Consider the following 25,713-nt stretch of genomic DNA (forward strand, 5'->3'; position numbering starts at 1 on the left):
ATTCTACTGCACAAGGGAGCTTCCCTTCAGAAAATGATGGGTTGCACTGTTGCCTGGAATACATTGAGAATGTGTGGTGATCCCACATTTGTGGTGATGAGATATTGCCAATTTCTTCTTGAGGGGTAGTCTTTTATTCACCAGCATCAAAGTGACTGTCAGCACAGACCCTTTCCTCCCACATCTTCTCCGAGATGGATAGCATTATCACATGCTAAAGAACAGCACAATGTGTGCACATTATTATGAAAGACCAAGTACTTTATCTCACATCACCAACCTGTGCTAGCCTGGGGATGGGGTTAGAACCTGAGGAAGGTCATAAACATGGGGCTTTCACTGAAGAGCCAGGACAGCATTCAAATCTCTTTCAAGGAATCAAACAGAACTGGTCAAAGTTGGAATTTCTGTTCCATGGGAAATTCCAACATCGATTTTTATTCCAAATTAGAATGAAAAAAAAAACACAACAAATTTCAATATTAATGTTGAAATACAATGTTAGAAAAAAATCATTTCAGGTCAATGGAAACATTCCATTTTGATAAAAACTGAAACATTTTGTTCAGATTTTGACATTTTTATTTTACATCTTACTATAATTTATAATCTCAAGTTTCAAAATTAAAAATTGTTTTGGAAAAAATTCCAGTAAGATTGTTTTGATCTTTTTGAAACACCTCTCCCCCGCCTAATTTTTTCCTAAATGAAATTTCATCAAAATTGACACATTCCTGCAGAAAGTTTTGATTGTCACAAAACAGCATTTTCTAATGGGAAATTTTTGATCAGCTTGAGATTCAAACCCAATTTGCGTATCAGAGCTGCTAAATTGAATAAAGCGGTTCAAAGTCATCACTCTGCTATGCACCCATGTCTGTTAATGGGATACGTAAAGAGGAAATCTATCTTAAACCAACAAATCAACAAATGTAGCTGCTACCCACACATCACTTCACATTGGGGTGCATTTTCAAAGCACTGTCTTTGTTCATGAGATGTGTATCTTGATTTCCCCACCCTAGTCCACCTCCTGCATTGTGCTTATAATAGATTTCTATAGAAACCAAGGATTAGGCAACAATAATAAATGCCCCAATCTGGGCTCCTCAGAAAAGTTAAGTGACACTATCCAATCATACCGAGTTAAAAGTTTTTTTTAACAGAAGGCTGGTAACAAAAGCATATGTCTGCTTGCTTCCCTACCGGGCAATCAGTGGAGAGCCTCAAGTGTCTTTCTGTTGTGTGTTTGTACAGCAGCTAGCACAATGGAGTCCTGGTCCATGACTAGTGCTTCTAAGTGCTACCACAATACAAACAACAATGTGATATACAGCATACTATTAGCTAAACATATGTGTGCATAATTATTATATATAATGGACCCCTGGTGCATTGCCACTGAAATCAATGGAGATAGGACATGGATGAGCTTTGAACAATTTATATCAAATTTACTGCCCTGAGTGGACAATGTGACATTTCTTAAAAGCCAAGGCAAAACTTTATGTGGAATTAGTTGTGTGAGGGGATGAGTCAGGTGTCTGGCTGTGAAACCCATCAACGTAATTTCCCATAAGTCAGAAACGTGAAAGAATACAGCTGCTGGGATGAGTGAATAGCTGAAGGAGCTTATGTGAGCTTCAATACCAGGCCAGAGCACTGCTCCTCTGTGAATGACAAGTGATGGCCCAAATCACAGGGGAGCTGCCGATGAGTTATTAATGGTGACAGGTACACTACCTGGGAGACAGGTTGAGAGGGGAAAAAAGATTATTTATAAGCGAATAGTTAACAGCTGTACCTACTGCTAAGCATTACATGGATGCCACAAACTGTAGAATTCAAATCGCGGGTTATTCAAGCACGAACAACTGCCTGTCACCAAACTGCAACGCATCACTACAAATTAAGGTGGGAGAGATGAGACGAGGCTGGAACGATGCCTCGTTCAAGAAGGCAGTATCATCATGGAGCTCAGATAAGAACTGAAGAAGGGCTGAGATAACCACGAGGTGAATTATGGTTCTTAATAATAATGATGAATTTGCAAGAACAGATTTTTAATTTTTCCTGAGGGCTTTCGCAGGAGAACAGATGCTGAATCTGTCCTTCACTGACAAGAATAATGGAGGGGGGAGATGTTTTCAGAGTTTTCTTTTGATAGGAGGAATAATTAATTTGTATTGTTGAGATAATTTCTGCACTTCTTTTCTCCCTCTCCCAAATTTGAGACCTACATTATTAAACCTATCATATAATTTTCTAACAATGCCTACACTATATTATTTAGTCTCCCAAGGGAATTACAGACACTCTTCCACTAGGTATATTTAAAAGCAGCCTGGAAAAACTCAATCAAATCTATTTCTCCAGGTCTATGTACTGCTCTCTTCACCATGATTTCAGCACACACATCCCAGAGAACAATTCTACACTGACAGAAAGATAGACTACCTCAGGATTTCTGAAACTGTTTGATTACATGGAGATCATTATGTTGATAGAGAGATTGGTTTTTGAACTACCTCCCCTCCCATTTCCAGTCACACAGCATCCCAGTGGCAATTTAGAGTAATTGCTTATATGTAAAAAATAATAGTAGGAAAATATTCAATATATTTTTAGCTGTCTTTTAATGCAATTCAGCATCTAGGAGCAGGGAAGAGGACCAGGCACCACGAGATCAACACACTCTCCATAGACAGCAAGTGCTCCATAGGTTACCAGTGGTCCAAAAAGCACAGGCTGGGAACCTCTGGACTAGACAACCGACCAGTAAAAGAATATTTTCCATCTCTAACTTCCATGATCCTGGCAGGCAAAACTAACCAAGACTAGGAAAAAAAAGCTCAATCCTCTAAACACATAAAGAGATGAGTAAAGTTATTCACCTCCTTAAGTGTTTGCAAGATTGGGCCCAATTTTGGTAATTTAGGTTTGACAAGTAACCTGAGATTATTGAAACGGAAAGAATTTTAAAAATCTGTACTTACTGTATTATTCACTATATATATCCTCTTGACTTACTTTTTGTGCTTCAGAAATTTAAATGATATTTCCTTGTCAGTTTCATGCTGGCTATCACACAGTAGAACAATTCTTCAATATCTGGATTGCAAACACTTCAAGAGAATGCTTCAATTTAAACCAATACGTTTTTCATTCTTTTGTTTTAAACTTTGCATTAAAATGTTTCCATTAAATATTATGTTTTGTGAAATCTTTTTCTTTTGCACAACCTAAGCTTCCAAAAGTACCTAAGATAATTAGGCACCCAACTCCCCACTGAATGTCAATGGAATTTGGGCAGCAAACACACAGAGACTCCTTTGAAAAATCCCAGTTTAAATTTAAGTGTTAAAAAAAGAGAAGACTAAAATTTGCATTGCTCTTTCCCCAATTTCTCCATACTTTTGGTGGCCGCTTGGTTTCTCCCACTCCTCTTTTCCCTCTGCTAATGCTTTTTTCCTTGTGTTGTTGGTTGGTGGAGTAAGTGGAGTAAGTCCAGTATGCAGAATAAATCTACACATTTTGTTGCCTTTTTAGAATACAAAACTAGAAGCCACACAAATGCACTGCATGTCTCCTTCCTTTGGCTGCATCAGACAGAAAAATCCAAGCTTTCTGCTAAATCAGAGAGAAAGAGAATGAGAACGAATGAATGAATTGAGAAACCCAATTTAACTGATAGCTGAAGACATATTGTAGTCCACAAGGCAACTGGGAAAAGACTTTACTAGGGGATGAGACAGGATGAAGCAAAGGCAATAGAAAAAGGAGCTGCATAACATTTACGTGCAAATGGGCAATAGTACAGAACAAGTAGCAAAAATCTTATCAAACATTAATAGTGGCAGCTTCTGGTAGGATGGACAACCTGCCCTTCATGATAAGGAAAGAAAAGTAACATGATGAGACCTACAGTTCACCTCCTATTTATCAGATCTATTCTATACAAAAATAATTGCCATTTTCCCTCTGCCTCCCTTGAAATAAAGGGGCAACAATAACCCAGAACATTTACACATTTGCATTCCAAAAATATTCTTGACCAAATGTGTGTTCTCTCTCTCTGTCTGTTAAATACAGGTGCATTTAAGCAGCCCAACTAAAAGAGTTGGGGGCAGGGGCAAATGGGGAATGGATGGATTGCAAATGGGACTGCTCATGGACTAAGGTGCTATTAAATTAGATACCAAAATCTGCCCCACGCAAATGTTATTATTCTGTGTTTGTAATGTTAGTGGCTACATATTTGGAGCCTTTTTTAGTTTTAAAACCCAAATTTGCCCCGACACACTCAGGTGTGAAGTCAAGTTTTTTTAAAAATACAAGTTTAATTTACCTTTCCCCGCCCCCAATACATAAACACAACTTCACAGAGCTATCAGTAGGCTCCCTATTAGTAAAAACAAACAAAAAAGAAGCCACAAAATAATGATAAAACATATGGCACAAACCACGGCTGTGTTTATTTTATGACTGTTAACGTTATTTACAGTGTAATCTGGTCAGAATTAATTCTCAAAGGGCTATACACAAAACATGTCCAACATTTTTTAAAGCCATGCTCACCAAACACAGTTATGTTGTCAGCCCATCTACATGAATCTGTCAAAGTGCAGATCTCCTGTTTTCCCCAAACAAAATGCAATACTATTTATTTTTTGTGGATTCATTATAAATTTCTGAGTGACACAAACTACAAGCTGCCAATAGAAATAAAAGGCCAGGATACTAGGAAGGAAGGCTGGTTTTTAAACATGCCAAAGTTTGATGGAAACATAACATTTTAAAACTCCTCCATTCCTTGCCTCTGATTCTTTAGCTGTACTGTGTTCTTCATATTAGCTCAATCTCTCATGTATCAATGCAGCTCTTAAACTGCTTTTCCAAAACCCCTTTCCTTTTTTTCCATAGAGCGTATTAAGTAAATTACATCCAGTCACATTTTGAAGAGAACAGAAACTCATGTTAGTAGCTTGTTCATACTTTTAAATCAGCTCAGCACTTTAGGCAAATTCTTAGCTCCCTGAATAGCCTGAGCAATAGATCTATGCTTTAGATTAGGGAGGCCTGTAAGGTCCACAAAGAAAGGGAACCATCTTGCAAAGTTTACTTCATAGCCACTACTGTCTCCTCAGGGGTGCAGAGGCTCCTATACAACCGCCCCAAGGGAATGGGGAGAGGAACAGGCAGGGGACTTGTGAAGTGACTTTGCCCTTGTTTTTTCTTCCACTTACTCCCTGTTCATGGTGAGCACTTAAGCAACTTGGCACGCAGGGGCTATGGACATCCTAATTTGGGCTGTCTGGCCCTCATGCACAATGGGCTCTCCACCACTGACAGGAGATGTAGTGCAAGATTTGCCCATTCAAGAGGCTCAGAATGCAGAATTTGCCACCCCATCCCACACACACCAGGTTTTTTTGCTCAGCTTCTCTAGAGCAAATGAACATCAGGGAAGTGGCATAGGGGAATCTACAGGAGAAGAAAGAGTTAAAAATAAAGGAAAGTTGCCAGGAACCTTGTCATTTTCAATCAAAAAAACTCCTCACACACTATATTGTAGTGACCTGTAATTTGTTCCCATTCAAAGCTTTACAGTTTAAATAAATGGCAGCCTTTCCAGGAAAGTGGCTGTGTTTAGTGATCCCATCTGCAAAGGGAAGTAACTGAGGTAACAGACCTTCATGATGGCCCCAATACGGAAGAGTGCTTAGGCATGTGCCTAACCTTAAAGGTATGAGTAGCAACTTGTTGAAGTTAATAGGACTACTCATGCGCATAGGCTTACGTCCCTTGCTGAATTGGGGCTTAGGCTCTGACAATGAGAAATGGAGCTGAGTCAGTAGGAAATGTGGACTTTTGTACAATACAACAGGAACTAAGGTTTTGCATAGCAGTGAGATTTTCATTTCTTTCTTGTATGCACTGTGGATAATAGCATTGTTGAAGTGAAAGTGAGCATGTTAGTGAGATATTACTGTAGTTGTGTGGCCACCAATGGTGGGCTAATTCTTGGATCCGACTATTGTGCTGGCTGTGAATGATGTCTTCATTTATGACTTTCTTTCTTTTTTAGCATTTGCACTATTGTGAGGAAAATACACGTGAACAATTACCACTATGCTAACGAAGTTATTTGCTGGGGAAAATATATAAATCTGCAAGTGTGAGAGATGTCTATTCATTTCAAATAGCCCAGACATCTAAAGAACCTCAAACTAGCTTGACATTTAAATGATCAGAAACACTTTAGAACCCAGAAGACTGAAGTTTTCTACTGTGTTGACATTTTGACCCTACTCCAGCCAACAAGTCTTTAAACTGGTAAAGTGAGTAGCTGCCTGTTAACGTACTACATTTCCATTGATATTTTTGATACGGCAGACTACCACGTGTCAACAGAACAAGCACACTATAAGTTAAAACTTTTTAAACCCAGTGTCTCAATTAAGCCATGGAACCCAGATGATTTACATTACACAGTTGTGCATCTGGGGAGAGCAGTCATGTGAGCCCTACCTTGTTTCTTGTGGCCCTCTTCAGTTAGAACTAACCCTTCCACAGGTATGCCCACTTTCTCCTAGCTATCTAAACACCCTTCAAACTCACAGACAACCCCAAAACAACCTAATCTCACCGTTTACACATTAAGATGAGTGTAGTAATAAAAATCAACAAATAAAAATCAATTAAGAGGCCACAGTCAGCAGATCAATCTGAAACGTATAAAATTTAACTAGCGTCTGACACAAAACTTCTGTAATATATATTAAATATATAAATAGATAGATACACTCTCCTAGAAATGGTTCCTCTAGAGAGATGGTTGGGAAGTGGCATAAGGAAACTTGAACTGACACTGCCAATACATACCTGTTCTGTACATGGATAGAACAACACTGGTCTCCAGATTTGTCAAGCTGGCACTTCTCATGCGTACATGCTCCCATGCTAGCATTACACACAGGACCAAATGACATCAATCATGTAAGGGGTGTAGAGATCTTCCGTTGCAGGGGAAGCACTGCTTCGCCCAAAGAAGACTCTCAAAAACGCCTGAGGAATAAGGACTGAACTGGGGGGCGGGGGGCGAGGGCTGGACCCAGGCTAGAGGGATTCCTAGCCTGCGAAAGGAATACTTGGGGTTTTTAAGCTCCAAGCAAGCGCAGCTGGCCCCTCAAGGATCTCTGCAAACAACCTAAATCAACAATTAGGGTGAGAATTTGCTACTCATATCTAATCTCTTTAGTATATTAAGCTTAGATTGAGCTTTTGTTTATTTCACCTAGGTCACCTGCTTTGATCTGTTTGCTATCCCTTATAATCACTTAAAATCTATCTTTTGTAGCTAATAAACTTGTTTTTGTTTTGTCTAAAATCAGTGTGTGGAAATTACAAATTGGGGAAGAAAGCTGTTGCTTTGAGGGAGAGGGTGAATTTTATGAGCTTAAGCTGTATAGTTCTCTGTGCAATGCAAGACGGTATAATTTTGGGTTAACCCTCCAGAGGGGGTGTGTGCCTGAGAGGCTGGTAAGTGACCTAGCTGTATAGCCTTCCCATGCAGGGGTTGGTCAGAAAGCCTGTCTGCATGTTACTAGAGCTGCGTGTCCCCCTACCTGTGTGCTGGTGACAGTGAGAGACCAGGAGTGTGTCTGCAGCTTGTCACAGCATTGCAGAGTGAATGGGAGACCAGGCTGGTGGGTCGGGGGGCTCAGTGGTACCCCAGTTCCAGGTGGAACCCAGGGGGAACCCGTCACAATATGTTGGTGATATCTAAATAAAATTCATCATGTGCCATTGACCACCTCATTGACCACCATGTCTTCTGTTCTAAATACCTCACCTGTGCTAATCCATCTTCCAGCTTCAAACATTCCATACCTCTGAGAAGTCTCAAACAGTCAAAATACTTATTTATTTTCAACACAAATCTGCCATAGACATTTTTCCTTCCTGCTTGTCCCCCCTCCACCTCTGCTCCCACATCTCAAAAACAAAAGCAAAAATTATCTTGGTCTGAGGCATAGGATGACTGATAGCCAGGTCTGGACCACTGACAGGTCTAACATCCATTATCTCACTACCCTTGCGACTACAAAATGGGAGCTTTATACCAATGAAAGAGGAAGAGAGTTCAAGTTTTCCACTGGGACATGCAGCACTTGCTTCTTCTAGTTCTGGAATGTCCCAAGATACTGGCCCTTAATGTGATGATGTACCCAGAAAAGCTATTTTTAGAGTTTTCTGAAATGTTATTAGTGATAATTTCTCTCTCCTTCTGGGTAGACTCATGACAAGGAGGAAGCCGACTTTACAATTGCAAGGATTGAAAAATAGTACCAGTAAAATTATTTAACACTCTCAAAAGCTTTAAAAAGTTTTTCTATAAAAGATGTGACGTACATAGGAATGTGTGTGGGATATAAAAACTTGTTTGGGATGACCTGCATAATTTATTAGTGATTCAGGACAACTTCTGCAGTGTCATAAACTCTTGTGATTTTATCATGGGTCTAGTGATAATAGGTGTTCTCTTAAACCACTACTCTTAAAGTTCTTTTGAAGAAAGAAAGAAAGAAAGAAAGAAAGAAAGAAAGAAAGAAAGAAAGAAAGAAAGAAAGAAAGAAAGAAAGAAAGAAAGAAAGAAAGAAAGAAAGAAAGAAAGAAAGAAAGAAAGAAAGAAAGAAAGAAAGAAAGAAAGAAAGAAAGAAAGAAAGCCTAATGGTTGTGGAGAAAACTTAAAAGCGTGAATCCTAAATGCTCAAATACAAACAGACAAATAGAACCAAAAATCTATTTTTTTAATCTCATGATTAAACAATCTCTCAATTTTGGGAGCCTGATTTATGATTTTTGAATGTTTGGGTTAGCGATACTCAATACTGCCATATCAAATTCCTGTTTAGCAGACCACACCATCATATGTTATGAAGACATAATGCAGTCCTGCAGCCTTAAAATTCCAACTGTCCTGCAAGGGATTTCTTGGCTCTGCAGGATGAATGTCAATGAATAACACTGACTTCCACACCCTTCTTGGAGGAGGAACTGTAAGACTCCAAGGGTGAAATCCTGGCCCCACTGAAGTTAATGGGAATTCTGTCATTAACTTTACGGGGTCTGGATTTCAACACAAGGCTGTATATACACAGACACAAATACATATTAATTTTTGTCTACTATAACAAGGCAAAAATCATCCACAATGTCCCAAAATTAAAAGATGAGACCATTTTTTTCCTCTCAAGTTTGCTAAAAAGATTATGTTAAAAATTAATTACTGACAAGTCCTATTCCAGATAGAGGTGATATTCAGAATTTTACTTAGCAATACTACTACGTAGGCTATATCTACACCAGGGGTGGCTCTACCAATTTTGCTGCTCCAAGCAGTAGCCACCGAATTGCCACCGCGCCTGGAAGAGCCCAAGAGCTGCCGCGGGACACGGAGTGCCGCCCTATTCTGAATGCCGCCCCAAGCACCTACTTGGAAAGCTGGTTCCTGGAGCCGGCCCTGGTCTACACTTAAAACACTACAGTGGCATAATTGCAGTGCTGTAATGTAGACATGTCCCACAGTGACGGAAGGGATACTCCCACTGCTGTAGTAAATCCATCTTCTCAAGAGGTGGCAGCTAGGTTGATGGAAAAATTCTTCCATTGACCTAGAGCTGTCTATTCTGGGACTTAGGTTGGCTTAACTATGTTGCACAGGGGTTGTGGATTTTTCATACCCTTGAGCGACATAACTGGATAGATTTAATTTTCTAGTGTAGACCAACCCTTAGTAATTACATACCCCCTTTCATCTGAGGATCTCAAAAGCACTTTACAAACATTAACTAATTTAGTCTTACAACACCCAAATATTAATTAGGATCATTTTGTACATGAGGGAAACTGACGCACAGAAGAGACATGCAACGAGTTAAAAAAACAGAGCCAGCAGAAGAATTCAGGTTTCCTGAAGCCAAGTCAAGTGTTCAAGACACAAGGACATACTGCTTCCCATTTCTACAGAAATGTCAACCAACATACAGGAGAGATTTCTTAAATAGAAATAAAACTAAATTCCCTAATTAAAATATAAGGGTTTAACCTTACAGATTCAGAATGTACAGTGTTAAGATAGGGGTTTTTTTTGTTGTGTTTCTCTCTCTATGCTTGGCATTGTACTCCTACTGCCTACAAGGCAACAATAAGCGTTAATGACATTTACCCCTTCTAATGAGAGTCATTCATACTTCACTGTTATTCTTTGTTATTGGACAAGCACTAGTACCTCATTGAAAGATCAGGGCTGCAAGGGGAAAAAGTCCCCCTGAGATCCCTTAGACTTCAAGAAAAGCATTAAATCAACTGATGCTAGATAGATGACAAATTTGAGTCTCTGGGGGCTTTCCTGACTCCTAAGTCTCTGTGGTCCTCGGTTTCATGACTGCCTGAAGCCAGCTCTGACACACAGACAATCAAAACTACCCCCAAATTTCAAGATAAGGGCAGTAAGTGTCTAAATTAGGAAAAGTCTAACTGTTCAACTGTCATGGTTTGGAAGGATCCAAATACTAAGTACTCTCTAATTTAGCTAATCTCAGTTGATATGTGGCTGACTGGGTAATGCACTGACCCTTTCACCTCCAAGACCACAATTTGAATTTAGCCAGAAGTCATCAGGAGACAGGATATGCTGGTCTTTAGTGAGCAGAGGCACTAATCTTAGTACTACAGTGTGTGGAGGGGGAGGAGGGGTAGAGATGCTGATCCCTATGCTACTACAGTGTGTGGGGGGGGGAGAGATGCTGATCCCTATGGTTCTGGGTGCAGAGACTGCACAGCTATTCTCACTAATATAAGGTGTTTAAAAAAAAAAGATCCTTGCACTGCTCACATGGAACTAGGGCATTGGCATTAACCCCTGCCTTCTGACCCCAAATACAGAAAGAGTCAGAGCTCCTCAATGTAGCCAAGTGAACTTCACGGAGGATCTGATCCAACGACTGATTCAAATGAGCATGTTCAGTGAGAAGAGTGAGTCTCTGGCGCAGGAGATGAGGGTAACACTGGACATGCCCACAGATTATCCCATTTTATTTATTTAAAACATAATCATTTAAGAAGGTTTATGATCACAAAGAGTTAATGGAATTTCTGAAAGATGAAAATTGTTTCCTCCTTTGCTTACCTGCCAAGACTCAAGTTCACTTGATAGCATCACTCACACCTCAAGATGCACAGAGACTGAGGTAAAATGCACCTCCCCTCTCTTCGCTCTGTTTTAGGTGTTTGTGATTTCATCAATTGTTGCAGAAGAAACAGAACCATTAATTTAGTTCTTGGCAGCTAAAGAGCTTTTCGGCTCAGTTTAGAAAGAAGCACACATGGTTCTGGTGTATGCTTGACAGACCTTCAGTAACAGGCATTTCCACGCTCTGTGCCCAGCTGTGTGAAACCATGTGTCAGTCAGTGGGATGACTGTGTGCTCCGTACCACTGCTCCCGCTTACCCCAATATTGTAAACAACCAGGACTGCTTCTCCGGTAAAAGAAACATATGTGTATAAAGTCTCTTTTTGCCTTTGCCAGGCATGCAACGGTTGCCTTTGCCACCCTGAGGTATCTGAGAAGGTCTAGTTATTTCTTGTTCTCAGATACCACTGGGTGGCAACTCATAAAGGTTGACTATCCTAGCAACCACTATATATAAGCATCACATACACCACTGTTGACCAGTTGGGATTAGACAGCTGTCTGCTTCATTGCAAGAGACAAGTCACAGAGCACCAGCACATAGTATTTTCCCGCTTCACACATTCTGAAAACCCAAATTGTCTTTGCGTGTTTTCCATGCCTCTGCTGTCATGCAACCTGTCTGGATGACACATTCAGAAGAGCCTATGAACTCTTTGCCTCTCTCCCATTCTTTTCCTGTTCAGGTAGCATATAAGTGTGAACAGGTGTGATAAAGCAGTTAAAAAGTCACGTAATCAGGACAGTTGGGAGTGGTGCTACAGAGTCAAGGGTACCAAAAGAGGCAGGGAGATGTTAGGGAGGTAAGTGCAGATACACACACAAATTTTGAAAGCATTGCACACTGGAGTCAGAGCAACACTGCTGTCCTCCTGCACAACACTGCTTCCCTGTGGCTCAAGAGCTGTGTGATGGCTCAGAATCTCTGTACTGTCCTGCCCCTTCTCAGCTGAGAGTGTATGTGGTATTAACTGCTGGTTTAGAACAGCTGAAATGAATACAAAAGAGCAAGGAGCACAGTAGTGGCCCTTTATTTCATGAAGACAAGGGGAGTCACTTTAAGCTGACTTGTGGAAAAGAAGAAACTCTTCCAGCTGATCATAAACATGGATTTTAAGAGGCAGGGTGCTGTGGATGGCATGGAAAACTCAGGAGGTGAATAGCATAATGCAGGCCCATTGATAGGGGGCGGGGGGGGGGGGGGGAAGGGGGCAGTTGTCCAGGGGCCCGGGAAATTTAAAAGGGCCTGAGAGCCCCCGGCCGCTACCGCCCTTTTAAATTGCCCGGGTGGGCTGCAGGGTGCCAAGGTGTGCGAGACCGCTCCTGACCCATGCCTTGGGGGGGCCCAGTGGGCCGCTATGGGTGGTCCCGGAAGTGATGGATTCATCACTTCCGCCCAGGGACAATTCTGCCCCTGAGGCCCGGAATTTCTGTCAGCGGGTCTAGCATAGTGTGATAAAGAGGAGGGAGTGGGGAAGGAAGGGAAGTTGAACAGGAATGCGGCTGAAGGAGGGATGGAGGAGGAGAAAGGGAATGCGGAGAAAAGGACAACAGAGGGAGTAAGTGGGAATGGAAAGAGAAAAGCAAGAGAAGAAAAAAAGAGGGACTGAAAGCAAGAAATAAGCAGCACGCACAGTAGTCAATTTAAGTTTCATTCACACAGATGCTTTGAAAACTGCCAGGGTTTGGGGGTCTTGGCAGAGAGAAGTTAAACAGAGAGAATACTTGAGCAAAGGAGCACAAGTGACTATAATGAAACAACAAATAAGAGGGAAATACAGAGCAGAATATACTGCACAAACCTGAAAAAAGGCAGAATTAATAAAGCCATAAATGAAAGGTAACTCCCCTCCACCTTCAAATAATTTAAATATCAGTGGCAATTATTAGCTGAACATAGGAAGGTGATGAAATGACTGGGCGAGGAGTTGGAAGTCTGGTTCTAATTCCACATTCTGCCCCAGACTTTCTTGGGTAAGCCTCCTAACTTAAGAACAAAAGAACAAAACATAAGAACGGCCATACTGGGTCAGGCCAAAGGTCCATCTAGCCCAGTATCCTGTCTTCCGACAGTGGCCAATGCTAGGTGCTTCAGAGGGAATAAACAGACCAGGTAATTATCAAGTGATCCATCCCCTGTTGCCTATTCCCAGCTTCTGGCAAACAGAGACTAGACACCATCCCTGCCCATCTTGGCTAATAGCCATTGATGGACCTAACCTCCAGGAATTTATCTAGTTCTTTTTTGAACTCTGTTATAGTCCTGGCCTTCACAACATCCTCTGACAAGGAGTTCCACAGGTTGACTGTGCATTGTGTAAAGAAATACTTCCTTTTGTTTCTTTTAACCTGCTGCCTATTAAACTTCTTGCTGCCTCAGTTTTCAATCTGTAACAAGGGGATAATAATCACCTACCTCACAGGGATGTGGCAAGGCTAAATTCATGAATGCAAGTAAGCTGCTCTGAGATCCTCTGATGGAATTTGCTAAACAAGTGCAAAGTATTCATTAATAAAGATAGGTTGATGTTAAATACACTTAGAAAAAGAGACAGCCAGACTTAGATGGGAGAAAGAAACCTTTGTTAAATGCAGAGACCCCCAACATACATAAAATACATTTTTATTGTATTCATGGGAGGTAATTGTCAGCTATCATTTTGTTGCATCATCTTACAATCTATCTGAAAGAAGCAGAAGAATTTTCTCTGACTGAAATGGATACAAGTATTTTTGGCTTGCTACCTATGTCACCATTAGATTGCAAAAATCATAGATTCATAGATACTAAGGTCAGAAGGGACCATTATGATCATCTAGTCTGACCTCCTGCACAACGCAGGCCACAGAATTTCACCCACCCATTCCTGCAAAAAAACTCTCACCTATGTCTGAGCTATTGAAGTCCTCAAATCATGATTTAAAGACTTCAAGGAGCAGAGAATCCTCCAGCAAGTGACCCGTGCCCCATGCTACAGAGGAAGGCGAAAAACCTCCAGGGCCTCTTCCAATCTGCCCTGGAGGAAAATTCCTTCCCGACCCCAAATATGGCGATCAGCTAAACCCTGAGCATATGGGCAAGATTCACCAGCCAGATACTACAGAAAATTCTTTCCTGGGTAACTCAGATCCCATCCCATCTAATATCCCATCACAGGCCATTGGGCCTATTTACCATGAATATTTAATTACCAAAACCATGTTATCCCATCATACCATCTGCTCCATAAACTTATCAAGTTTAATCTTAAAGCCAGATAGATCTTTTGCCCCCACTGCTTCCCTTGGAAGGCTATTCCAAAACTTCACTCCTCTGATGGTTAGAAACCTTCGTCTAATTTCAAGTCTAAACTTCCTGGTGGCCAGTTTATATCCATTTGGTCTTGTGTCCACATTGGTACCGAGCTTAAATAATTCCTCTCCCTCTCCGGTATTTATCCTTCTGATATATTTATAGAGAGCAATCATATCTCCCCTCAACCTTCTTTTAGTTAGGCTAAACAAGCCAAGCTCCTTGAGTCTCCTTTCATAAGGCAAGTTTTCCATTCCTCGGATCATCCTAGTAGCCCTTCTCTGTACCTGTTCCAGTTTGAATTCATCCGTCTTAAACATGGGAGACCAGAACTGCACACAGTATTCCAGGTGAGGTCTCACCAGTGCCTTGTATAACAGTACTAAAACCTCCTTATCCCTACTGGAAATACCTCGCCTGATGCATCCCAAGACCGCATTAGCTTTTTTTCACAGCCATATCACATTGGCAGCTCATAGTCATCCTATGATCAACCAATACTGCAAGGTCCTTCTCCTCCTCCGTTACTTCTAATTGATGCGTCTCCAGCTTATAACTAGAATTCTTGTTATTAATCCCTAAACGCATGACCTTACACTTCTCACTATTAAATTTCATCCTATTACTATTACTCCAGTTTACAAGGTCATCTAGATCCTCCTGTATGATATCCCTGTCCTTCTCTAAATTGGCAATACCTCCCAGCTTTGTATCATCCGCAGACTTTATTAGCACACTCCCACTTTTTGTGCCGAGGTCAGTAATAAAAAGATTAAATAAGATTGGTCCCCAAACCAATCCTTGAGGAACTCCACTGGTAACCTCCCTCCAGCCTGACAGTTCACCTTTCAGTAGGACCCGTTGTAGTCTCCCTGTTAAGCAATTCCTTATCCACCTTTCAATTTTCATATTGATCCCCGTCTTTTCCAATTTAACTAATAATTCCCCATGTGGCACGGTATCAAACGCCTTACTGAAATCTAGGTAAATTAGATCCACTGCATTTCCTTTGTCTAAAAAATTTGTTACTTTCTCAAAGAAGGAGATCAGGTTGGTTTGGCACGATCTATCTGTTGTAAAACCATGTTGTATTTTGTCCCATTTACCATTGACCTCAAAGTCCTTAACTACCTTCTCCTTCAAAATTTTATCCAAGACCTTGCATACTACAGATGTCAAACTAACAGGCCTATAGTTACCCGGATCACTTTTTTCCCCTTTCTTAAAAATAGGAACTATGTTAGCAATTCTCCAATCATACGGTACAACCCCTGAGTTTACAGATTCATTAAAAATTCTTGCTAATGGGCTTGCAATTTCATGTGCCAATTTCTTTAATATTCTTGGATGAAGATTATCTGGGCCCCCCAATTTAGATCCATTAAGCTGTTTGAGTTTCGCTTCTACCTCAGATATGGTAATATCTACCTCCATATCCTCATTCCCATTTGTCATGCTACCTTTATCCCGAAGATCCTCTTTAGCCTTATTAAAGACAGAGGCAAAGTATTTGTTTAAATATTGGGCCATGCCTAGATTATCCTTGACCTCCACTCCATCCTCTGTGTTTAGTGGTCCCACTTCTTCTTTCTTTGTTTTCTTCTTATTTATATGGCTATAGAACCTTTTACTGTTGGTTTTAATTCCCTTTGCAAGGTCCAACTCTACTTGACTTTTAGCCTGTCTCACTTTATCCCTACATGTTCTGACCTCAATAAGGTAGCTTTCCTTGCTGATCCCTCCCATCTTCCACTCCCTGTATGCTTTCTGCTTTCGTGGTTTAATTATTTTCATCATCATAAACAATGTCTTGTAGGTATTATCCAATTAGATGGAATCTTCTTGTGATGAAATGCTTGTCTTGGGAAAGGAAGCTGACTGCAATTTCACAGGACTTATGATTGTTATTAATAGATAGTGTTGAGTTTAAGAAGGTATGTTACCATTACCTCACGTATTCTTAGCCCAGCTGATATCTCCAGAGTGCACTTTTTTGGCGAGTGATGCTTATGTGTTGAGTGGAGATTCTTCAGCAAACTGCTTACATGAACCCAGGAATGTCTTGCACTTAATGCTTGATAGCAAAAACATGAGCATCTTAGGCCTGGTCTAAACAACTGCAGCATCATAGCTGTGCCACCCTAGGAACTGTAATGAACAAATATCCTTAGCTAGGCACCGTGTTACTCTAACAGAGGGGAACAGACAGGAAAGCTGAGACACAGACACGCACTCTGCTCAAGGAGGGCAATGCTTCACTACCAATGCTTTATTGTAATCTGCCATAGGCAAATCCAATTGTGAGCAATATTTAATTTTAAGGATAGTTAAATAATGTCCATAGCCACATCAGGTTAATAATGATTATGCAGCATACTTGAAAGAAAAGGAGAAAAACACATTACAGTTCTTTGGTTTATCCTCAAACACCTCTACCTACTCTCGATGCAAAAATGGGTCAAAAGAACAATCAATTTCCCTTCTGACTCTGATATTACCAGGCCAGTAAGATAGAACAACCTGTTCCACTATCTTCCTTAGGTGCAAATGCTGAGTGGTTATAATTTACAAAACTAGTCGAGTATTGTCACGCAAAGATAATACAGCTTTTCCATGTATGAGCAGACATCTGATATGGATGTGGGTACACTCCAGAGATTTAAAAATATATATATATATTTCAAAACTGAGTTTAAAAAAACACTACACCATCGAATATAGAGCATGTGCAACTTGACTGAGTTAGTGTGCAGTTATCAGAAAAATGTCTGTGGAAAAACAACAATCTTATTTGACTCCCTCTGTGTATTTAGCTGACTTCAGTGACTAAAACAAGTGTTTATCTCTTTGTAGTCTGATCAGCCCTGCAGAACCATCACAGCAATGGGAGACTGAGCTGAAGTCTTTTCTGGTTCATGCAGCAGCAGTGGAATTTTTAACTAGATGCCTATGATAGATTTTTGCAGATGGTTTGTGAGCAGGAAAGTACTGAGAATACCTAGATTCTAATCCTGGCCACTAACATGATGTCTGTGCCTTAACTTCCCCATCTGTAATGTGATGCTGTGAATATTAATTGCTCATGAAATGCTTTTAAAAGTACTGAATTGTTATTAACAACAACATAAAATCATTATTTGTAAAGGATCAGAATCTACAACCCTTATTCACATTAAGCAATTCTTTATGGCACAAGTAGCCCATGTGAAATCAATGAAAGTTGAGACAGAGAAAAGTACTCTCAACGTGAGTAAGGGTGCCAGAATCTGAACGAGCATATTTGTATTGGTTGACAGAAGATCTCACTGACATAAAGATGGATTCACATTGCACTCTCTCAGTGAGAAGACCTACAGTTCCATACTAGAATAAATAAAACAAATTCATTTCTTTTGGTAGACAACAGGTTAACAGCCCTAAAAACTAAAGCCCTTTATTTGTCCACAGAATGGATACAGGCCAGAGAGTTTCCCTCCCCTGTAGGTTCTCTGGGATCACACTCTAGGAATGAAAGACTAGTTTGGTCTCCCACCTTACTTCTGCTGAGATTGCTTACCAAATTGTCAATCATTGTCAATTATGATGTGCACATCTGTGCACCAAGAACTAGATAAAGACCACCATTCACTGCGCACTGGCCATTGAACAGCTTACAGGTGTTAATGACTTTCCCCCATTATCAACCTTGCCTAGATTCTAAAACTGGTGAAAGACTATCACATTACCTATCCCCCTGAGTTGCCTAGTGTGCTCAGTGTTGTATCATTATAATGGTCCATTAAGGGTTTAGCTGAATGATGCAACAAGCCATTCCATAAGCACAAAAAATGTTACCCGTCCAAGTTACTTTTTAAATTCACTATTAAAGACAAAATGCTTGAGCAGCCAAAAACCAGGGGGAATCACACCTGTGTGGAAGACAAACATACATACCAGCACGGCCCTGCTGTCCGACTTGCTTGCCACTGGCTGCTTTAGGTGTGCCTCTCCTGTTCCTCTTTAAATTTTTCCGAATATGGGTGGTTGGGAATTTTCTCTGAAAATTTTATCGATGGCAATCTGTGGGAAAGCTTTGATTGTACTAATTTTTTTAAAATTTTCCATTGGGACAATCAAAACATTATAGTTCATATCAGCTCAGGTCGACACAACCAAAACATTTTGGTTTCTTGAACCAAATGGACCCATTCAGTTTCAGGTTGTTTGACATTCGTCTGTGTTTGCCTGAGCTGTCATTGTGCCTCATAGGTTTTTCTAATTCATGTGCCCCATGCTTCCATTCTCCTCTTTGAGTCGGGCTCCCTAGCTGTGGCTACATCTCGCACAATGCACTATGGTCGTCCCTCTCTTTGAAACACTGTGGTGCATTATGGGAGTCATTTTACCAGCACCTTGTTGTTCAGGTGAGTAACCCAATCCTTATAGGGAAATGGAGGCATGAGGCACTTGAACTACAACTTCCATCAGACTCCGTGGCAGCTCGAGGAACGCGGACTAATGTCAAATCAATACAAGCGAAATATTTTGTTTTGATTTGTTGAACTGAACTGAAATATTTCAGTTCAGGGATATTGAAATGTTTGGTGTTGATTGGAAACGTCTAAACAAAGCATTTAGACATTTCTGAATCAAAGTTTTTCACAACTCGCTGAAAGTTTTCGGTATTTTCACTTTTTATCCTGATTCAGGACAAAAACAAATGATGAAATATCCGAATTTCCACATTGGATGGAAAGCAGCTCTATGGAATTTGTATTCAGGACTAGGTATGTGGAGATGTGCAATGGCCACTGCTGCTCTCCACCTACATCATGCCCAGATACTCCCTTTCATTACAGACCTAGACTATGAACAGGATGATGGTTACAAACAATGTCATGTTAGTCCTGTGATTTTTTTTCTTCTTTTGCTGGATTTAGTTAGGAGGGGATCAGTTACTTGGAAAGCAAAGTTAAGGGAGAGGGGATACTGATGGAAAGAGAGGTGAGAGAGGACAAGGCAGGGAAGAAGCGGTTAAGAGGGGCAGGTCTGGAGTAAAACTGAGGTGAAGAGACTGTGAAGGAGAGGGTTGAAGCAAACAGCCAATCATCACAGGGCAGAGACAGTTCAGTCAAAACTGCTGTAAATTCACAGAATATCTGAATGGCTGTGCCTGGAAGCTTCCCTAGCTGCTCCTACACACGGGAGTCTCTGGCTGGTTACTATCTGCAAATTTCCCCCAAGGCCACAAGACAGGGGGAGGGGCAGAACACCTGGGTCCTAGTTTCCCCTGTGTGGTGGGGGAGTGGCTGAAATCAACTAACTTCCTGAAAACATGACAAGTTTTTGCTAAGTAGATACAAGCACATTGACTGCATAGATGCACATGGGAAAGTTCTGAGCAAGTGAATACACTGGATTATAACAGAAATGAATTTGCATGCAAAAGGAAGAAAGGCCTTGTAACCACAGCACTGGACTGGTGCTCAGGAGATCTTGGTTCAGCTCCCCATTCTGTGTGTGAATTCGGACAATTAATTTTGTGCCTCTGTCTCCCCATCAGTAACATGAGGCTAATAATACTTCCGTACCTAGCTTTTTGTATGGAAAAACAGAGTAATATCTGGGAAGTGCTCAAGTTCTACAGTGATGACCTCATAGAAAAACCTACATGCTATAATAGTCACTATTGTGAACTCTAAGTGCTGGTGGCTAGGGTACCATATGTTCCCATACAGAATCTACCTTACACCACCCTCCTCCACTAAAGAAAAAGTTATTTGCAATGTATTTATTTAAAAACCAAATCATAAATGCTAATGTTAGGTCCCAAAGATTTTGATCACATTCCTTCAGGTTTCACTGAAAATGTTTAATGAACTCTCTTTTCCCCCGATAAACCGTGTTTCCTAGCTTTAATACAAACAAAATTAGACAGCTAAACTAACAGACAGACTTGACTAAGTCTCTTGTAGCATGTCTTCATCTGCCCAGTAACACAATCTACAGCCTACTGCAAACCAAGTCAATATGTGGTAAGACTTTAACAGCCGCCCTTAACTCGCCTCAATAATTATTCTCTTTAACTGACATAATATTCAATATACTGTTGTTGAGTGCAATAATGGTAAAATTGATGCCTTGAGGGCTACAATACGATTGAGTTTTAGCCAAATAAACTGACCTCTAGCCTAATGGTGTATTATAGGGCTTTACACCATTCAGACGCACAGTGTGACTGTTTATAATCCTCTATATAATTATATTACATTCCATTCTTGCATATCTTCAGATCATTCCAACAGATAATTGCCTGATTCTGCAACACTTAAATGAGCAGAGCCACTGATTTCAGTGAGATTCTTCTTATCTGCAAGAGTTACTGAATCACGTTCGAGGCTTGCAATGTTGTTTCTGACCCTATATTTAGCTCGATTTTTATCATATGGTTGAAAACAAACAGTTTGTCTCTAAATAGGCAGTAAGCTTGTCATCTGGAATCATCTGGATACTAGGATTTTTTCACCCTTTTTAAACATCAACATTCAGAATCCAGAATTTAAAATGTAATGCAAAGCATACATGCATCACTAAAAAATATCCACATTCTGTCAATAATACAAGCCACATATTAGCAACTACAGCATGTACCAAGACACACTGCATTCGTGTTTTCTGAAAAGATCAATTCTAATTTCTGAAACTGGGTTAAAATCATAGTAGATTATATTTTACATGTGGACACCTGTAACATTTAGCTTTAAAAAAATCCATAAAGAATGCTGAAAAAATCTAAAAAACTTTAGAATTTGTATATACCTTAATAAGAGTAGCAGGGCCTCGATACAACAGTTAGCCTCTTTTTTTTCTCTCTCTAGGACTATCTACAATGCAGAACTGTTTACTATGACAATCTTTTAGAAGGAGTTTTAAGATAATTTCTTTGAAAACATGATATATCAAGGACTGTGTAATTATGTGCAGGCTAATGTGCTTCCTCTACAGAAAGGATGTTGCATGAAACAGGCAATAAAAGAAATAAGCATTGAAAGTTCCTTTGGGCAGGAACAAAGACTCCTCTGTGTTCTGTAACAGGCCAAATATGTTATTTGTGCCTACATAAATTAATAAAATAAATACAAAAATGCAATAATAGTAATCTTCAAAATCAAGGTTGGCTCATTTGGGTATGTCCAAATTATGGGCTTGAATCTGGAAGGTGCTGAGCACCCACAACTCCCATGGAAGCCCGTAGCAATTTAGGGCACTCAGAACCATGTGGTATAGGGCACGAGATCTGAAGTGCCCTTTTGAACAGATAGCATAATAAATTATCTTGGAAGCTAACGGATGACTGGGTGAAGATTGCAGGTGACTGGGTGAAGATTAAACATGGAAATGCCATTTTTTGTGACTAAATCAAGCTGTTACAATTTTACAAAGGGAATGGGTTTACAAACCACATGTAAAAGCTCAAAGGTTAGCTTTTAACCATGAACTTATATTAGGAATATGGGTTTTTAATGTATTATAGGATAGTTCTCCTCCCTCAAAAATAAATGAGTGAAGGAAGAAAGGAAAAGTTGAAGGAGCAGCTGCACCGGACTTCAGATTATAGAGGTTGAGCGGTAGCTCTTGAAAACATGCCAGTTGCTTTAGATGACTAAATAAGGCTTGCAGCTAAGTAACCTCAGTATTTGCAGTATTCAAGGTATTTCCTACACTAAGTGTAAGGAAGTAAAAGAGAATACTGTGGATAGGAACCTGTACCTTAGGCAAAAGTAGCAAGTTTTACATACTGTACCATCGTCAAGGTACAACATGTCAAATACATCTCACAGTTATTTACCTAAAGATCCACAGTTAAAAGGACAGACTTTTAGTAAAAAGCATGTTGGGTGCACAACTGTTAGTAACTTCAACATACAAAATAATGGTCAGCCAAACAATTTTTACTACATGCTTTAAACCTCTTCTTACCTGAAGGATGTAGCCCCGCACGTAGTCCCGAAGCGTCCAGCCTAAGCCATGCAGGATGTGCAGCACCTCTTCCTGCTTCAATACACTGAAGAGTCGGTCCAGCAATATCTTCAGTCTCACAGGCACAGCCTGGGTACCATAGAGCATCAGGCTGCTGATGTCAAACACTACGTTGGACTGCACAATCTCCACTTGGGTAGGGTGGTACAGATGCTGAGTGCTAAGCTTGTCCAAAGCTGATAGATACAGGTTGGGGTAAGAGTAGACACAGAGATGGGGAGAGAGGAAAATAAAAATAAAAGTAAGATTATTAAAGCATATCTAATATTCTGTCAAAGTGAATCTCCCATAAACACCAAGTGTATCTTTTTTACCACAGACTAGAGACAGTAAGCAATAGGCTCAAATGTTCAAGAGTTTTCATTAATCTTTCATGCTTAAGTTTTTGGTGCCCTGCTGGTTTTCAAAGGTATTGAGCGCTCACAGCTCCCATTAACTTCAATTGGAGTTCTGGGTACACACAATCTCTGAAGAATTGGGCCCTCAGTATCTCACATTAGGGTGACCAAAAATGGATGCACCCGAATGAATGAACACTTCTAAAAATTTGAGCCTTAATCTATGAAAACAGAATCCACTGCAATGTTTTAAAAATTGCTGCCGTGCATAATCGTAAACTGGAATCATCAATTTACTGCTAATTGAACTGCTAGTTATTACACTGGCAAACATAGCCAATTCAATCCAACTTACCTCTTTTGAATGAATTTTATGATCAAATATATTAATAACTTAAAGAGGTGGGGGAAGGTGAGGTTTGCAGGAGGTTTGAGCTTTATTTTCGGTTTGCTGGGAGGAGCATAGTAATTCTTTATCCCCTTATGTGATGTTTAATGTGATGGAATTACATGTGGCATCATACATTTCAGCATATACTATTATTTGCTCTCAATTTCTTTTCCACTTTATGAATTCTATCACAGCACCTAAACTTCCAGACTATTTGTTTTAAACAGAACTTTTTGAGCTTTTAAAATAATGTTATAGGGGCTCCTCCTCCTGTACTTTGGTTTCTTCTTGGATTCACTGGAGAGTTCATGTACTCTTGATAAATTGCTTTCTTACATCGAGATTGTAAAGGCCCTTATCATTTACCCGCTGGCTTCATTCAACACATTTACTCCAAGGAATATTTTTGTCAAAGAGTTCTGGTTTCCTCATACTTCATTTCTTACAACTGATTTGTTTGATCTTCCCTATTCTAGTGGTTAACGCTACTTTGAATAAATAGCTTTAAATGTAAATTTAATGTTCATGAAAGATAAGGGATTGGCAAACTTGGGGAACTGAAGTCCTATGTCTCTCCACAGGGCATTTATATTGCAGAAATGTAAAGGGCAGGATTCTGTTATTCTTCCAACACTCTTCAACTATTTGGCCTTATGATGAGCAGCTGATTTAGAACCTAATAAACAGTTTAGATTAAAATCTGAAGAGCTTAAATACCCCCAAATGTTTTTGTTCTTTTCCATGGTATTGTTCGTAGGATGGTTACATTGTTAGTACTGTAACAGATATATCAAAGTACTCCATTAAGGGGAAAAAGAACCTAGAAAATTGAAATTGTTGAATGTGTGTATGTATGGGGGGGGGGGGAAGGGTCTTGACATGTATGTGCCTCCATAGTGGGAAAGGAAAATAATGGAATCTGTTTTTAGTCACATAACAATGGGTATTTGGAATGGAAGAGCAAGATTTGAATACATTAATAAAATATTAATAAGAGTCATAGCACCTCTCATCCAAGAATCTCCAAACATTTACACAATGATTTAAACTTCACAACACCCTTCTGAACCAAGTTTTGACTACTCTGGCATTACCAGACTCATTGTTACAGATTGGGAAACTCACACACAAAAAGGTTAAGTGACCTAAGATCACACAAATCCTTGTAATTGTCAATAATAGAACTTGTCTCCTTAGTCTCTGCCATGTGCTTTAATCGCTGCATCATACTCCTCTTCCAGGGGTGAGCATGGTGCTTTTTGCTAAATTAAATAGTTTAATTTAAAAATATATACAGGGAGGGTAAGTCCTTGCCTCTAAAAAGTTGGATGGAATGGCTCAGGGGTTTAAGGTGCTACTTCCAAATTGACCCAGGTCAGTAGTGATTGAAAGTTGTTTTCTTCTAATGACCGTGTGGGGATTATGCAAAAAAGTGTGGTGGTCTTGGTATAGCTCCTAGTGAGAAATTGCCCACTTTACAAAACCACCACTTTTGACACTAAAAGCCTTTGCAGAGAAACCAGGGATGGAATAGACAAGAAGAGGAGAAAGTAACAAGTGGTCCTTCCAGAGGACTGAAGCACACTGGCAAAACACTGGGTAATAGATTTGACAACCTACACTGTACTTATCCTGTGGATAAAAAGAGGGTTTCAGTCTCCAGGGCTCTCAATCTAGCACCAAATTCACTTAAAGTGGTTTAATTTTTTTTAACAAGTTTACCATTGGAGCCCTAGTTAGCATCTTAAAATTGGATGAGGAGTTAGTTCTGAATTTGTCTACATTTTACCACAACCATCTTCAACTTGGAGTTGGGGCCTTATACTGCAAATTATAGTAACCACAAATAAAGACACTGAGTTCCATTCTTTTTAAGCACAAATCAGGATGTGCATTCAAATGCATAATTTATAACAAAAAAGGCATATATTTTTCCATGGGTGTGTCAGAAGAGTGTTCACAGAGTATAGGCAAACGCCACACTACAGACTGAAATGAAACACAGGCATGTGGAGAGGAAGGAAATGCATTTGTGCCAGCACAAGGAATAACCGTGTGGCCAACAGCTGGAATTTTTGTGGCTCATTAATTAATGGAACTACTTTTCACTGCACTCAAGTACGGAACTAAATAATGTAGAGAATGCAACCTTTCACCATTATTTATAATCTACAAAATTATATCCTATTTGTTTAGAAAAAGACAATAAAAATGATCAAGCAAGAACAAAAAAAGGAACAGTAACAAGAAAAAATACCACACTGTGTCTCAGTGAATTGTATCTGCTTCTGCCCATACATTCTGAAAATACACAGAGAAGCGTGAGAGAAACACCGGGATGTATTTGAAAAGGTTCTTTGGAGAGCACCTACGTGACTATTTCCTAAATCATTACTGAACCAATTTCAGTGCTTC

General features: G+C 40.0%; 1 protein-coding gene across 4 annotated transcripts in view; it reads right to left on the reverse strand.

The window, feature by feature from the left end:
- BNC2 (basonuclin zinc finger protein 2) overlaps window positions 1-25,713 on the reverse strand; it is a 473,281-nt gene that overhangs the window by 86,968 nt on the left and 360,600 nt on the right. For all 4 annotated transcript variants that reach the window (XM_074953438.1, XM_074953440.1, XM_074953441.1 and 1 more), the window contains one exon: window positions 22,510-22,745. In XM_074953438.1, the coding sequence (XP_074809539.1) occupies window positions 22,510-22,745 (236 nt within the window). The remainder of the gene's footprint in view (window positions 1-22,509; window positions 22,746-25,713) is intronic.

The sequence above is a fragment of the Natator depressus genome, chromosome 5, assembly GCF_965152275.1.
Source record: "Natator depressus isolate rNatDep1 chromosome 5, rNatDep2.hap1, whole genome shotgun sequence".
NCBI lineage: Eukaryota > Metazoa > Chordata > Testudines > Cheloniidae > Natator > Natator depressus.